The 14154-nt window shown below is 40.0% G+C and overlaps 1 protein-coding gene across 1 annotated transcript; it reads left to right on the top strand.

Annotated features, from left to right (window-relative positions):
* Positions 1-1444: 1444 nt before the first annotated feature.
* cyp19a1b (cytochrome P450, family 19, subfamily A, polypeptide 1b) lies at positions 1445-13238 on the top strand. The gene is made up of 10 exons (XM_067437265.1): positions 1445-1776; positions 3866-4039; positions 4116-4266; positions 5739-5893; positions 5969-6145; positions 6894-7008; positions 8782-8893; positions 8980-9142; positions 10591-10832; positions 11485-13238. Exons 2-10 carry the CDS (start codon positions 3898-3900, stop codon positions 11749-11751), a joined length of 1524 nt encoding a protein of 507 aa, XP_067293366.1. The 5' UTR covers positions 1445-1776; positions 3866-3897; the 3' UTR covers positions 11752-13238.
* The last annotated feature ends 916 nt before the right edge of the window (positions 13239-14154 follow it).

Below are 14154 nucleotides of genomic sequence, written 5' to 3'. Positions count from 1 at the left end.
CACATGCGATGCGCCTGTGAATGCTGTTATTGTTAGTTGGCATGCTATATTTAACACACCCTCATGTTGTTCCAAACCTGTCTGAATTTCTTACTTCTGTTGAACACAAATTATATTTTGAAGTGCCCCAGAAATGAAGTGCACTAATCAACTGTTGCCATGTATGTGCCAGGGTTATGTTGCATTCACGGCATGTCATAATTACCGTAATTAGGAGACATTTTTATTAATTAGCATTTTTATGGCAACACTATCAACAGCGAAACGAATCTGTGCAGTCAGGTGGTGCAAGTCGAAGTTTACAATTTGTATTTACGGGTTTTTCGAGGACTTTCCAAACCGCAAATTCACGAAGTCGGAACCTCATAATTAGGGTAATTTCCGACATGTTGTGATCGTATTTAATATTGCCTTCACGTTATCGGAAATTTCCTACTTCCCACTTGTGAAGTCATGAGCACATCAATTTACAATTTTGAATAGATTTTTTTAAACTTGTAGAGTTATGTTAAGTCAGATTTTTGGGGTGAACTATCCCTTTAACTAATATTTACAAATTGCTAACATGGATATACAATTTTTAAAAATGGCAAAAGAGCATTAAGATTTCATTTTCATTAAGTTTAACTTAAACATACTAAATTTACTAAAACTGAAATAAAAATTAAATAAATCTAAAAATATCAATTTTAAATTCATTTAAATAAAGTAATGAATATTCATTTGAAATGTTACTTTGAAAAATAGATGCAATATTACTACAATATTATTGTATATATGTATTTATTATTTCATAAACAACACTAAAATGCAATAAAAAATATTAATTTATATATTTTCTCACTGGTTCGCTCTTGTAGCTGAGTGACAGGCAGTTTAATCATGAAATTAAAACCTTTTAAATCCACTTTTAAGGTAATTTTTTCCACTGTAGGGTTTTCTTGTGTTTCTAAGAAAAGAGAGAAAGAGAGAATAAGAGAATGTATGTTTTTACAAACAAATGAAATATGAAAATATAACGTTGTGACCAATCAAAATCGGTATTCCAGAGAGCCATTTAGTTATTCAGAACATTACATAAGAGATTTCAATGAATGTCTCTTAAAGTAGACAGCAAGTCTTATTTTGAACTCAATCTTGCACACTTGCACAAAAAACCCAAACATCTTGATTCCAGTTTAAATGGAAGTAAGTTCATAAGGTTCACATTATAAAATGTATTCCGTGTACCTTACAAACTTTAAGAAGCTGAATGAGCTCATGCATTTCTTAGGCAACATTGTGTCACATCTTTGGTAGATAAAAGCTCATTCTCTCCTGCCGTTCTGGGTCAGTCTGACCTGCTTTTATTAAAGGCCCTTCAGGGAATGAATGACAGCGGATTTGGAAGCAAGACAAAGGTCAATAAACCCCTGAAAAAAAATAACAAGAGAGGAGGAAAAGATGTGTGTTTGGCATGAAAGATCTAACAGTATCTCGCATTGCCCAGTTGATGTGGCTTTATTCTGGAGAGTAAGAAAGCCTCCATAATCGTTTCATTGTTCAGGTCTGGACGTGTCCAGTGGACTGCTTTGGACTTTCAATGGCACTTTACAAGCAAAATCAAGGGTGTATCCTGGGAACCGGGGGTTTTAAACAGCTTTAAAACTTGGGGAAAGAATATATATTGAGGTAAAACGACAGCTAATGATTTTCGGCATGATGGGAGCATGCGGATGGCAAGACTGAGCTACTGGACGGCACATTAAGAAATGAAACCGATGCAGATTTAAGGAGGTGAGTGTGTTTGTTATATTACTCCAGTGGAAGTCAACTTCTTCGGTTGGTGCGAATTCATTAGACTAGAAGTTCTCAGCAGGGCTGATTTTCTCTGAAATCAAATCAAAATTTCATATGGTTTACTGAAGCACAGGACACAAAGCACTTGCATAATTACTTTTGAAATCAATTCAAGGACATGAAGAGTGTTCCATGAAGTTTTTCAGCTTATGAAAGTTTCACTGCACAGCCAAAAAAAATAAAAATAATAATAATAATTCACTGTTTGGATTTAAATAGGCAAATGCTTAGGAGTCTATGATTGGATGATTATTGCAATGATTATGATGTTTCCAGCATGTCATATGTTTGGCAGCAGTTCTTCTAACCCTAAATGATGGAGAGTGTAGCTTTTCATTTCTTAAACAAATATGAAGACACATCATAGCCATATTCCAGGATGTCCATCAGCTCATATTGTAAGAGAATGGTTGGGAGGGATCATGAAGAATCATTTACACCTCTGAGTCCAGAGCTTTTTTACCCCATGATTTACTCATCCTCAAATCATCCTAGGTGTATATGACGTTCTTCTTTCAGACAAATACAAAGTCATATTAAAAATGTCCTGGCTCTTCCAAGCTTTATCATGGCAGTGAATTATTGGGTCATTTTTGAAGTCCATAAAAGTGCTACCCTAGAAATCTAGACTCACTCTAGCGGCAGCAAATCTAATTTGCATCGGGTGTCGTCTAGCAACTCTCCATAGACGTTTGAGCGGGAAGAACCAAACTCTGGTCAGGCCAATCACATCGTATAGAGTCGGTGGGCGGCACTTAACATAATGACGGCAGAGTTGCGCTTGTGTGCTTCCAGTAAACACTGAAGCTGGCGAACGGCGGTCTTTCAAATCAGCTTTGACCGCGACTCTGGAGGACATGAGTTAAGCTTTTCTCTGAGAAAAGAACAAAGAACGGCACTGAAGTCATTCTTAAAGAGGGAAGATGTGTTCTGAGTTTAGCCTACCTGATACGGCGAAAGTTTAATCTGTCAACGAACTCCGCTTCACGTTGCTCAGGTTGGTTGTAGCGCTATCCTATCGCGTGCAGAGGGAGTTTGAAAGACAACCGTTTATCCCGCCCCTCAGATTGAGCCGTCAATGGTGAGTTTCCAGACCAAACATCTTGATGTGGGTCTGTCTGGCTTGACAGGCTATAAAAGTGCATTTATTCATCATATAACTGCTCCAGTCAACTTGCTACTGCTGACCGCCAGAAGCTAGTTATTTTAGTATATAAAGTTTTAAATATGGATATTTTCCTTACACAAACGTGCCACTTCACTTCAGAAGGTTAATAAAAGAAAAATCTGGAGCCGTGTGGAGCAGTTATATGATGGATAGCGGCAATTTTACAATTCACTGCAATTATAAAGCTTTGATGAGCCAGGACACACCTAGAATGACTTGAGGGCGAGTAAACCACGGGGTAATTTTCATTTTTGGGTGGACTATACCTTGAAAGTTGAAAGTCTTTAGGATGTGCGGGAGGAGACTTTACAGAATGCTGGACTCTTGCACTGTCAATCACAAAATGTTGTGATGTTATTTCCATATCTTGTATAGACAGTGCAAGAATAAAGCCTACGCCAGTCTAACAGCAGAGAAGAATGTCACTGTCGTCAAACTGGATGCAATCCCAAATAGCAAATTAATATGGGGCCAAATCTGGTTGAATATCGGCTGAGAGTTTGGCCCGCATATCACATGAAAACACGGCCCACAATTGGCCCAAAAGCAAACCAGAACCAGGCCAGAAGCAGACCAAAACTCAGCCATAACTTCTTCCATGTCCCTCCTCCCCTCCCCCAGAAATCAGCCATAACTGGCCAGAATCCCCAGACAGAAATAAGCCACCTTTAACTCCCACCACCTTTACCCCAAAACTCACCCACAACTGGACCAATACCATGCCAGAACCCCCAAAACGTAGCCAGAAATAGTATTCATACATTCTAAAATGTATAATTTAACATTAGCAACATGCTAACAAAACTATTGCAGTTTTACAGTGCAGTTTCCAACATTAAGACATTTCAATATATTTAGGTCCACAAGGTGCGTCTGTAGATGATTTGACGATGGAGCAGGCCGGCGAGGGTACGGTAAGCGCGGCCGGAGCGGTGCAGGGAACGCTTCTGGTGCTGACGGGAACGTTACTGCTGATTCTACTGCACAGAATATTTAGAGCCAAGAACTGGAAGAACCAATCTGCAGTCCCAGGTGAGTTAAAACCAGTCAGATTCACTGGGAACAACCCACTGGTTTCACTAGGTGCGATGTGCTTGCTGTTTCTCAGGTCCCGGCTGGTGGCTGGGTCTCGGCCCGGTTCTGAGCTACAGTCGGTTCCTGTGGATGGGGATCGGCACTGCGTGCAACTACTACAACGAAAAATATGGCAGCATTGCTCGGGTTTGGATCAACGGAGAAGAGACCGTTATACTCAGCAAGCAAGTTCATCCGTCGAACAAATGATTGCAGATTTAAATAGACTCTCTTTATATTAGTGGCAAGCAGGACGGAGCTGCGGGCCGTGAGAGAACAGCACGAGGCCAGTGGTGTGATTTAGAGAATGACGTCCAGCTGGCGCTCATTATCACGGCCTCAGCCTCGTCCTGCTTGCCACGATATACATTTAGCTTTCATGAACAGAAGTCGGACCTGTATGGCCAGGTCCAAAATGTTGCACTTGTCTTGTGGTCATTGCTTGCATTTATACTTAAACTAGGATGTCCCATTTCTCAATTTTAGTACTGTCAATATAATGCATGCTACACATAAGCAAATTATTTTAAAAGCAATGATGAAAATTTAAAGAAATTTTAAAGCTACTAATCTACTTTAAAGTGTCTTCAGTGATGGAGGTTCTCCATACACAAAACCCAACGCTGTCACATTACAAGCAGCTTTCTGTTGGTCAACGTGGCGAAGCCGTATGGCCAATTTGAACAAATTCTGCTTGGGAAACTTTGTGTGGATTCCAATTAAAATGACTGGATTTCACCCATGAAAATTCACAAGACAGCCATAAATGTCACCGCACCTTAACTGATATTTAAATCTGTAGTTCAAAGTGCTCAAGAGCACCCCCTATGAGGCAAACCCTAATTTTTTGTTACATGCCTAATTATGTCCCTTCTGGTACGTTTAAACTACAACAATGTACTAAAAAGAGAATCTTGTGTGTGTGTGTGTGTGTGTTTCCACGTACAACGGTGTCAAACTGTTCCCCGTTCACACACTGTAAACATTTTTTGTTGGTTTAACTTAAAAAAAGTAAGTAACCTGGTTCCCTTAAAATTGTGAGTTTATTGAAATTAAAAATTTGAGTTGATACAATGAAGGGAATTTGTTTAATAAATAGAAACTCAAAATATTATTGTATCTGAACCATATAAAAAAAAAAAAAATCGGATGAATCATGAAAATAGCACTATTTGGCATGTTTCACTGCGTCATCAGAAATAAAACACAATTACCCAATATGCTTAAAAAATCTTTTAATCTTTTAATAAAGGTTGTCAAATCTCAAATGTTCATTGTATTAACTCAAAATTTAAATTTCAATGAACTCAAAATTAAGGCAACCAGGTAACTTTTTCTAAAATTTTTACAGTGCATGGATCTGCGAAAAGAAAACAACTAAAAGAAACATGACATGCTTATTGACTGAACACGTAATAAGTGTATGATCTCACCATTTCAACGGGTTTTTTGTAGTTTACAAAAAGACAATAACAGCATCGTTTCAAATCAGTTACATCAATGCTGTCGTCATGTAAATTAATGGGCAAAACACATGGAACGTTTTTATGTTTTTCAGCTGAACAGTCACTAAGTGTTGACTCAAATGAGGAGTGCAACCCATGTGGGCACCATTTTGGATGTTGTCAAATTTTAGTGTCAAAAACAACTGTTTCAGGTCCACTGCGGTGTATCATGTTCTGAAGAGCAATAATTACATCGGGAGGTTTGCCAGTACAAAAGGTCTGCAGTGCATTGGCATGTTTGAACAAGGCATCATCTTCAACAGCAACATCACACTGTGGAAGAAAGTGAGAACATATTTCACCAAAGGTGGGTGTTATTCGCTGGTCTCAGATCAGGTCCTACACCGAATCATCCGAATCTATTGACTATGCGTTTGTGTAGCTCTTACAGGTCCAGGTCTCCAGAAGTCAGTAGACGTGTGTGTCAGCGCCACCAACAAACAGCTTGACGTTCTGCAGGAGTTCACGGACCCCTCGGGACACGTGGACGTGCTCAATCTTCTGCGCTGTATTGTGGTGGACGTTTCCAATAGACTCTTCCTAAAAATCCCTCTCAGCGGTCAGCCATTTGATTATCCACTGGTTCCCCAGTGGTTCTTTGGGTTCAGCAACGGCTACTCAAGAAACATTTTTTGGCTACATGAGGGTCTTGAATTGCTTTGGAACTAGATTCCGTTGATCTAATTGGTCTGATTAGAACTATTACCAGAGGAGAAGGCTGTAAATCCCTTGATTATGCTGGGAAATTATATAAATGTGATACTTAAGATTAACATGGATGACTGTAGAAAGGTATAGATTTGAATATTTTACAGAACACTCTTAAAAATAAAGGTTCTTAATTGGCATCTATGGTTCTGTTAAAAGCCTTCCATTAAACCTTTACATTCCTCAAACGTTTAGAGTACACTCTCATAAAAAAAGGTACAGTGCTGTCACTGGGGCGGTACCCTAAGGTACAAAAGTAAATAGGTACATCTTTGTACCTTACTAACCCCTAAAATGTACATATCAGTACTTTAAGAGTGCGTATTAGTACCTTAAAGTTACATAGTAGTACTTTTAAGGTACATATTAGTACCTTTTCAGTTTTGTACCTTAGGGTATCGCCCCAGTGACAGCACTGTACCTTTTTTTCTGACAGTGTATTAAAATGTTCTTCACAATAAGGAAAGATGGTTTTTGTTAGAATTTTCACGGAACGGTTCTTTTAGGAAACAAAAATGGTTCTTTTATGGTCTCATTGAAAACCTTTATATTAAGAATGTAAGATCACTAACTTCTTTCTTTATACTGGTTCAATGCAGAGAAAGACTTGCTGGTAAAGATCCACCGGTACTTCAGTACATGGCAGACAGTTCTCATACAGCCAGATGTTTTCTTCAAACTGGACTTTGTGTACAAAAAATACCATCTGGCAGCGTGAGTCCACCTCAAACTTAACTGAATTTATCCTTTGTGTATGTTGTGTCAAGTTTTTTTTGTACCAAAAACAACCAGTTTCCACTCTCTGTCTCTGACCCGTAGAAGTCACCTTTTACGGTTTTGCTACTACACCTTATCTATACATCAATTGATGAAAATTTTTGCATGTGAATTTAGCAAGAAGAATGACTTGCAGATTGTGGGTTTGTCGTTGGGTCCATATTATTGGCACTGCTCCATCTTTTGATACCTTGCAGATTGTTGTAGACCAGGGGTTCTCAACTCTGGCCCTCAAGATTCACTTTTCTGCAGAGTTTTGCTCCAACCCGAATCAGACACACCTGAACAAGCCAATCAAGGGGAGCTTCTAATTTCTTATTTGTCCATCCCACGTTTACTTCCCTTGCGTCTTATGGGTCCTGCACACTGTGCGATTTTTCAAAATCCTTTGCGAATGTCCCTTGTCAGACTGTACGAACATGATCCCTGATGTAAGCCATGTCACACTGTAAGATCTCAGTTGGCATTAATGTCAGACTGCACGATAGTAAAGGTGCGCTAAAAACGGACGCGTGCTAGAAAACTCGTCCGGAGCTTTATATCATCAATGAATGACGCGTTTGGTGACGGTGAGCTGCATTACACACGGGACTGAAATGCTGGCTACAAAGAAATCTCTAGCTCTCGTTTTGGTCATAGTTTGTCTTGAAAAACGGAGATATTTGACTGTCGTCGTAGGAGAAGTCACACTGGAGGATTGTGTGCCAAATCTTCTGACACTGCCAGAATTTCGTCCGAGGTAAAATTTGATCGCAGCGCTCATTAATCGGCTGCGGGTGAACATGTCAAACTAACGACCAAAGATGTCAGATTTTAGCCTAGGATCAGAGAAATCTTTTAGGACTTGCTAAATTTGTCTCAGATGGCCAAATCGTGGAACAATGTGACAAATGGAACAAACAGTGTGCACCCGGCTTTACCTCCACCCTCTTTAGGATACAAAGAAAGAGTACACCTGTGAATCCTCACTCATGACTCCTCAGGCAGCTACCTCGCTCAGTACTCACTTCCTAAAAGTGCAATAAGAGAATTGAGATGTCCTTCAAGATGGCCGAGTTCGATCACGCTGGAGCGAGGAAATGAGGAAGCATCAATTTGAATATCCAAAGCATCCAAAGTCTTCAAGATTATTAGAAAGTTGCAGTTAGAAGAATTTGATCAACATTGGTTCTAGACTTTGCAGGAAAGTAGACTTTGAGGGCCAGAGTTGAGAACCCCTGTTGTAGATCAGTGGTTCCCAACCACATTCCTGGAGCCCCCCTAACACTGCACATTTTGCATGTTTCCTCAATCAAACACACCTGATTCAGGTCATCAGCTCATTAGTAGTGACTCAAAGACCTGAAATGGGTGTGTCAGTCAAAGGAGATATGCAAAATGTGTAGTGTTAGGGGGGCTCCAGGAATGTGGTTGGGAACCACTGTTGTAGATCAAAGTTTGAACGAATGGTTATTTTTGTTTTCAGTTAAAGGTCCTGTGATCACTTTTTACATGTATTCTGTTAAAAACAAAAAAAAGTATTCTTTTCATGAATTCTGCACATTTGAGTGTGTTGATACATGATTTGAAGGCCGTTTTGAAGAATGGGCATGTGGTTGAAAGGATTGGGTGGTCTTGAAATGAAGAAATAACTAAAAGCACCATGAAATGTTTTCTATGTAGTACTTTTATTTTTTACCCTACATCCCTTAAAGAAGTCTTTTCTTGTAGAAAAGAGCTGCAGGATGAAATGGAAAAGCTTGTGGAGCAAAAGCGACAGGTCATCAATAAAATGGAAAAGCTGGATGAGACGGACTTCGCAACGGAGCTGATATTTGCTCAGGTGTGTTCACAAACACGTTGTCTTCATTTATGTACCATCTCCTACATTAAAGCAATAGAATGTGTAAACTTACCACGTGTGTGTAGAACCATGGCGAGCTGTCTGCGGACGACGTGAGGCAGTGTGTGCTGGAGATGGTGATCGCCGCTCCAGACACCCTCTCCATCAGTCTGTTCTTCATGCTTCTGCTGCTGAAGCAGAACTCTGCTGTGGAAGAGCAGATCGTTCAGGAGATACAGTCTCAGAGAGGTACAGTAAACCTTTCACAGGGCAATTTTATCGAAGCATGTAGATTAAGGGTGCGTTCACACTTGTAGTTCGGTTAGTTTGGTCCGGACCAATAAACAAAACATATAGCCCTGGTCCGCTTAGCGTTCACACTGGCATTTTTAACAGCAAACCTAAAGTTACCGAACCAAAGGCACAGGGAGACGCTCACAACCTGATGGTCGGCTTATATGACGTCGTAGCTGCTTACCGAACATTCAAAACAATGCTGTGTGCTGTGATTAAACGCCATCATTTTATGCGTGTACATATGGCATTATTTTTACCCGCTGAGAACTCATGAAGAGCTCATAAAATGTTCAAAACAGCAGCATTTCCTCCGTTGTGCAGAAAAGAGACGGCAGTTCTGTCGTCTGTACCGACAAATGGGCAACAAGTCCTTTGATGAGAAGAACCAGGTGTGCTTTTTGTGCGTTTTTTCTAGCATTTTCGAAACATGCTCGTCGGACCAAATATTGATGAGGCACTTCCTCGTTGCTCCACGTTTGCCCTCTAACGTTAACGTTACTCATTTTGGATACACCGATCTTTCCGCGTCGTCAAATCAGTGGACTATGCTACGCATCTTGTGACATTACGTCCGGTTTTTGGTCCGTTTACATGTCTTTGGTCCGTGTTGCGTTCATATAGCAATGGAACCGCACCAGAGTTCGTTTGGATGTGGACTGAGACCCATCTTTTTAGCGGTCTCGGTCCGCTTGTTTGGTGCGCACCAGGGTTCGGATGGCAGCGTTCACATATATTCAAATGAACCGCACTAAACGAGCAATCGCACCAGGGTTCGTTTTAATCCAACCAAACAGGACAAGTGTGAACGCACCCTGAAGGTGGCTAACCAACGTAATCAAGATGGTCTACCAGGTTAATATTGGCCCCAACAGGTAGTAGTTCCATCTGGACTAGGGGTTCTCAACCCTGGTCCTCAAGGCCCACTCTTGCAGAGTTTAGCTCTAACCTTGATCAAACTCACCTGTGTGTGGCTTTCTAGTAATCCTGAAGAGCTTGATTAGCTGGTTCAGGTGTACATGATTAGGGTTGGAGCTAAACTCTGCAGGACAGTGGGTCTAGAGCAGTGGTTCTCAAACCTGTCCTGCGGGCCCCTCACCACTTCACATTTTGTATGTCTCCCTCATTAGACACACCTAATTCAAGTCTTGCAGTCTCTACTAATGAGGTGATAAATTAAATCAGGTGTTAGATAGGGAGCCATGCAAAAACATGCACTGGTGAGGGGTCCCGAGGACAGGTTTGAGAACCACTGGCCTAGAGGACCCAGGGTTCAGAATACCTGATCTAGACAATTTGGACCAGGTAGAAACCTTTTTTTAACTGGATTTCCCATCATAAATGATCATTTGTGCATGATAAAAGACGTCCATCACTATGACTCGTCTTTCTCATCCTCTCAGGTGAGCAGGAGGTCCAGTCGGCCGACCTGCAGAACCTGAACGTTCTAGAGCGCTTTATCAAGGAGTCTCTGAGGTTTCATCCGGTGGTGGACTTCATCATGAGACGGGCTCTGGAGGACGACTACATCGATGGCTACCGGGTGGCAAAGGGGACAAACCTCATCCTGAACATCGGACGCATGCACAAGTCTGAGTTCTTCAAAAAGCCACATGAATTCAACTTGGAGAACTTTGAGAACAATGTAAGAACTAGGAGAATCAGATAAAATCATACAAATCTAGATATAAAGGTTTTTTCTTCATGAATTGGTGCATTTGTAGATTTTATACCAATTATTCATATTCTTTCACAAATAACCAAATATGTTGTACATTTTTCCAATAACAGAGTAAACAACATTGATCTGTGAAACTAGAAAATACACATATTCCTGAGAGAAAGTGAAAATATAAGTGGCTATAAATGTAAGATATCTATGTTTTTAGATAGGCAATAATATGGTTTTCTTTGAACCATGTGCCTTTTAATAACATGTAAATGGCACTAAATATGAATACAGTCATTATATAGTACCCTATGTACCATCATGGTGATACCATAGTTTTCCTTGAAGTAAATACCATTATATAGGCCAGGGTCCCCAGACTCGGTCCTGGAGGACTGCTGTCCTGCAGAGTTTAGCTCCAACCCCAATCAAACATAACTGAAACAGATAATCAATGCCTTTATGGGCCCTAGTAAGACACTGATTAGCTGGTTCAGGTGTGTTTGATTGGGGTTGGAGCTAAACTCTGCAGGATAGCGGCCCTCCAGGACTGAGTCTGGGGACCCCTAATGTAGGAGAATGGGTTTTACCGTATAATTACTTCACTATGGTACCGTTCCTCTCACAGGTTCCCAGTCGTTACTTCCAGCCGTTCGGCTGCGGCCCGCGGGCCTGCGTCGGGAAACACATCACCATGGTGATGACGAAGGCCATCCTGGTGACCCTGTTGTCAAGGTTCACGGTCTGTCCACGTCAAGGCTGCACCATCAGCACCATCAAACAGACCAACAACCTCTCCATGCAGCCCGTGGAAGAGGATCCCGACTGCCTGGCCATGCGCTTCATTCCCCGAGCTCAGAACATCAGCGGAGAAACCACGGACAGCCACACCTGAGAGCGCCAGGCGCAAATGACCGAAAAAAAAACATTTAGAGGTGCACGGATACATTTCCTTTCAGCTGAAAGTCTTACACTGGGTCCTATGGAAGCTTGATTCAGCCACAGAACAACTCATTTTTAATTCAACTTGTAATTTTGACTTTTTCCTTGCAATTGTGAGATTGCTTGCCATTTTTTGGGAGCTAAGCACAGAAGGTGTGACATCATCGTTTGTTCAAAAGTAAAAAGTGAAATTTGGCACACTGATAAGTAATTTACCTCAGCAAATTTGGAGTCTCAATCGCTAAAGCCACCAACTGTCCAAAATTTCACATACATTTATGTGAATTAAACTATAAGGGCTAAAAACCAAACTATTTTTTATAATTTTTCTGTCATTAAAAATTTCCCACAAAAAAATTTAACCAGATAACTTCTGCCTGCATGGTCTAAAAAATTATCAAAACCTTTTTGATAAACCCAATCGTTCTCAAATTTGACAAAAAGAGTACACCAAATCTCCACAACCCAGAACAAACTTAGTACGTCATGCCAAGCATGACCTGAGGAAATATGCAGCGTTCTGGCACAGCGCCACCTACTGGTCAGAAGATATCCAAAAAAATGCTTCCATTTTTCTTATAACTTCTGAATGATTTCCCTAAAAAGGATAAAACTGGCCTCGTTAGACTCAGCACTACATGCCAAGTCAAATGGTTGCCAATTGGCTATTGTGGGCATTGGCCATTTACAAATTTGCCGTAAAATGTTTTATTTTAAGAACGCATTAACGCGTTGTTACGAAACTCTGTAGCATCGGGACCATGCTCTGGAGGTACTCAATGTTATATGAGACTGCTATATTTTCTTTTTTCTTGCAATTAGGACTTTACAACTCGCTTGATAATGTTTTTTTTCCTCGCAATTCGGACTTTTTTCTCGTAATTGCGACTTCATATTTCGCAATTCTGAAAAAGTCAATTGCAAAACAAATTAGCAATTACCTTTTTTTATTCTGTGGCGTAGTTTCCCAAGGTTGCCAAATATCCTTTTTTTTTTGCAATTTGACTTAAATACACAGATGAACTTACCTCAAACTCAGTTTCGCAAACCAGTCAGTCTGCGGTAACATCATATACAGGTATTATATAGACGTCCTTGAACAAAACAGACAAAATGACTTTTTGTGCACCTTTAAAGTTTTTTCTTTTGCACCTTTAAACTCCAAAAAAATAAAAATAATAATCATGCAAGAACTAGTTTGTAGTTTGTTGACAGGCAATTGCAAAGAAATGTTTTGAATTGTTTTGTCACGTGTGTTGATCTTTATCTACAACACAGAACTTTAAAACGCATACTTTCAACTACCAAAGTGATTATAGTAAATAGTTCTAGTACCTTATCTGCTATAGTCTATGATCTGTAGTGCAGCCTCCAAACTAACCATGTAAAAAAAAAATCAACATGACATGGCATTTACAACCCATTTTACTTCCATAATGTGACGTACTTTAGTTTAAAACAGATTCAATGAGCAAAGCACTTGATTTTATTTCCTGGAATTGACTGGATCGTGAAAAGTGGATGTTAGATAAAAGAATGGGGGGAGGAGCTGAAAAATGAGGGCTTGGTAATGTCAATCAAAAAGGAAGTTCTAGACATGAAGTATAGTTTTAAGAAAGATTATGACGACAAACATTTTCCTTTCGAAATTATGTTCAATGAATCATTTAAAATACAGAAAAGGGGCATGAGTTGAGAAAGTAAATGAGGTCAATTTGTGTTTTATAAAAATAACTTACAGTAGTCATGGTTTTTTTCAGGTTGATTATATGCATCTCTGAGGAGATTCTATTAAAGGAAGTGTAAGATTGTGGACAAAACTGGTACTGCAATCACTTTCAAATGACTGTAGAGCGGTGTCTCCCTCTCCCCCTCCCCCTGACTCGAGGTTGCCAGATTGGCTGCAGGATCAGCAGGAACGTTTGTAGATCTGCAGCTGTGGTAACTAGAGCAGATCTGGCAACCCGGATGCAGAAACACTACTGAGTTTGTGATTGGTCGATAGGTGGAGGGCGGAGCTTCAGGCCAAAACACAACATGTCAACATCAACATCAGTTGAGCTGCAACAACAACATTTAAATGACAATATCCTGGCCGGACTACTGTTGTCAGTGATATAAGTATTTGAAATGAACATGATTTCTTAATGTCTAGTGACATATCAGGGTCATTTTAGGATTAATTAAAATACATTTCTTACATACAGTTCCTTTAAAAATGAATATGTTTAATATAACAAATGGTATAAATATTTGTTAGACACATGCAATATTTCTATTATAAAAATGATAGCAGAAATATCTGATGGCTATGCTTTTTAGAGTATGCAAAACTCTTCAGTATGTTTTGAGTATG

Source organism: Pseudorasbora parva, chromosome 25 (genome assembly GCF_024679245.1).
Source record: "Pseudorasbora parva isolate DD20220531a chromosome 25, ASM2467924v1, whole genome shotgun sequence".
Taxonomy (NCBI): Eukaryota; Metazoa; Chordata; class Actinopteri; order Cypriniformes; family Gobionidae; genus Pseudorasbora; species Pseudorasbora parva.
Note: the sequence above shows the minus strand (reverse complement) of the source record. Positions and strands in the feature narration are given on the sequence as shown.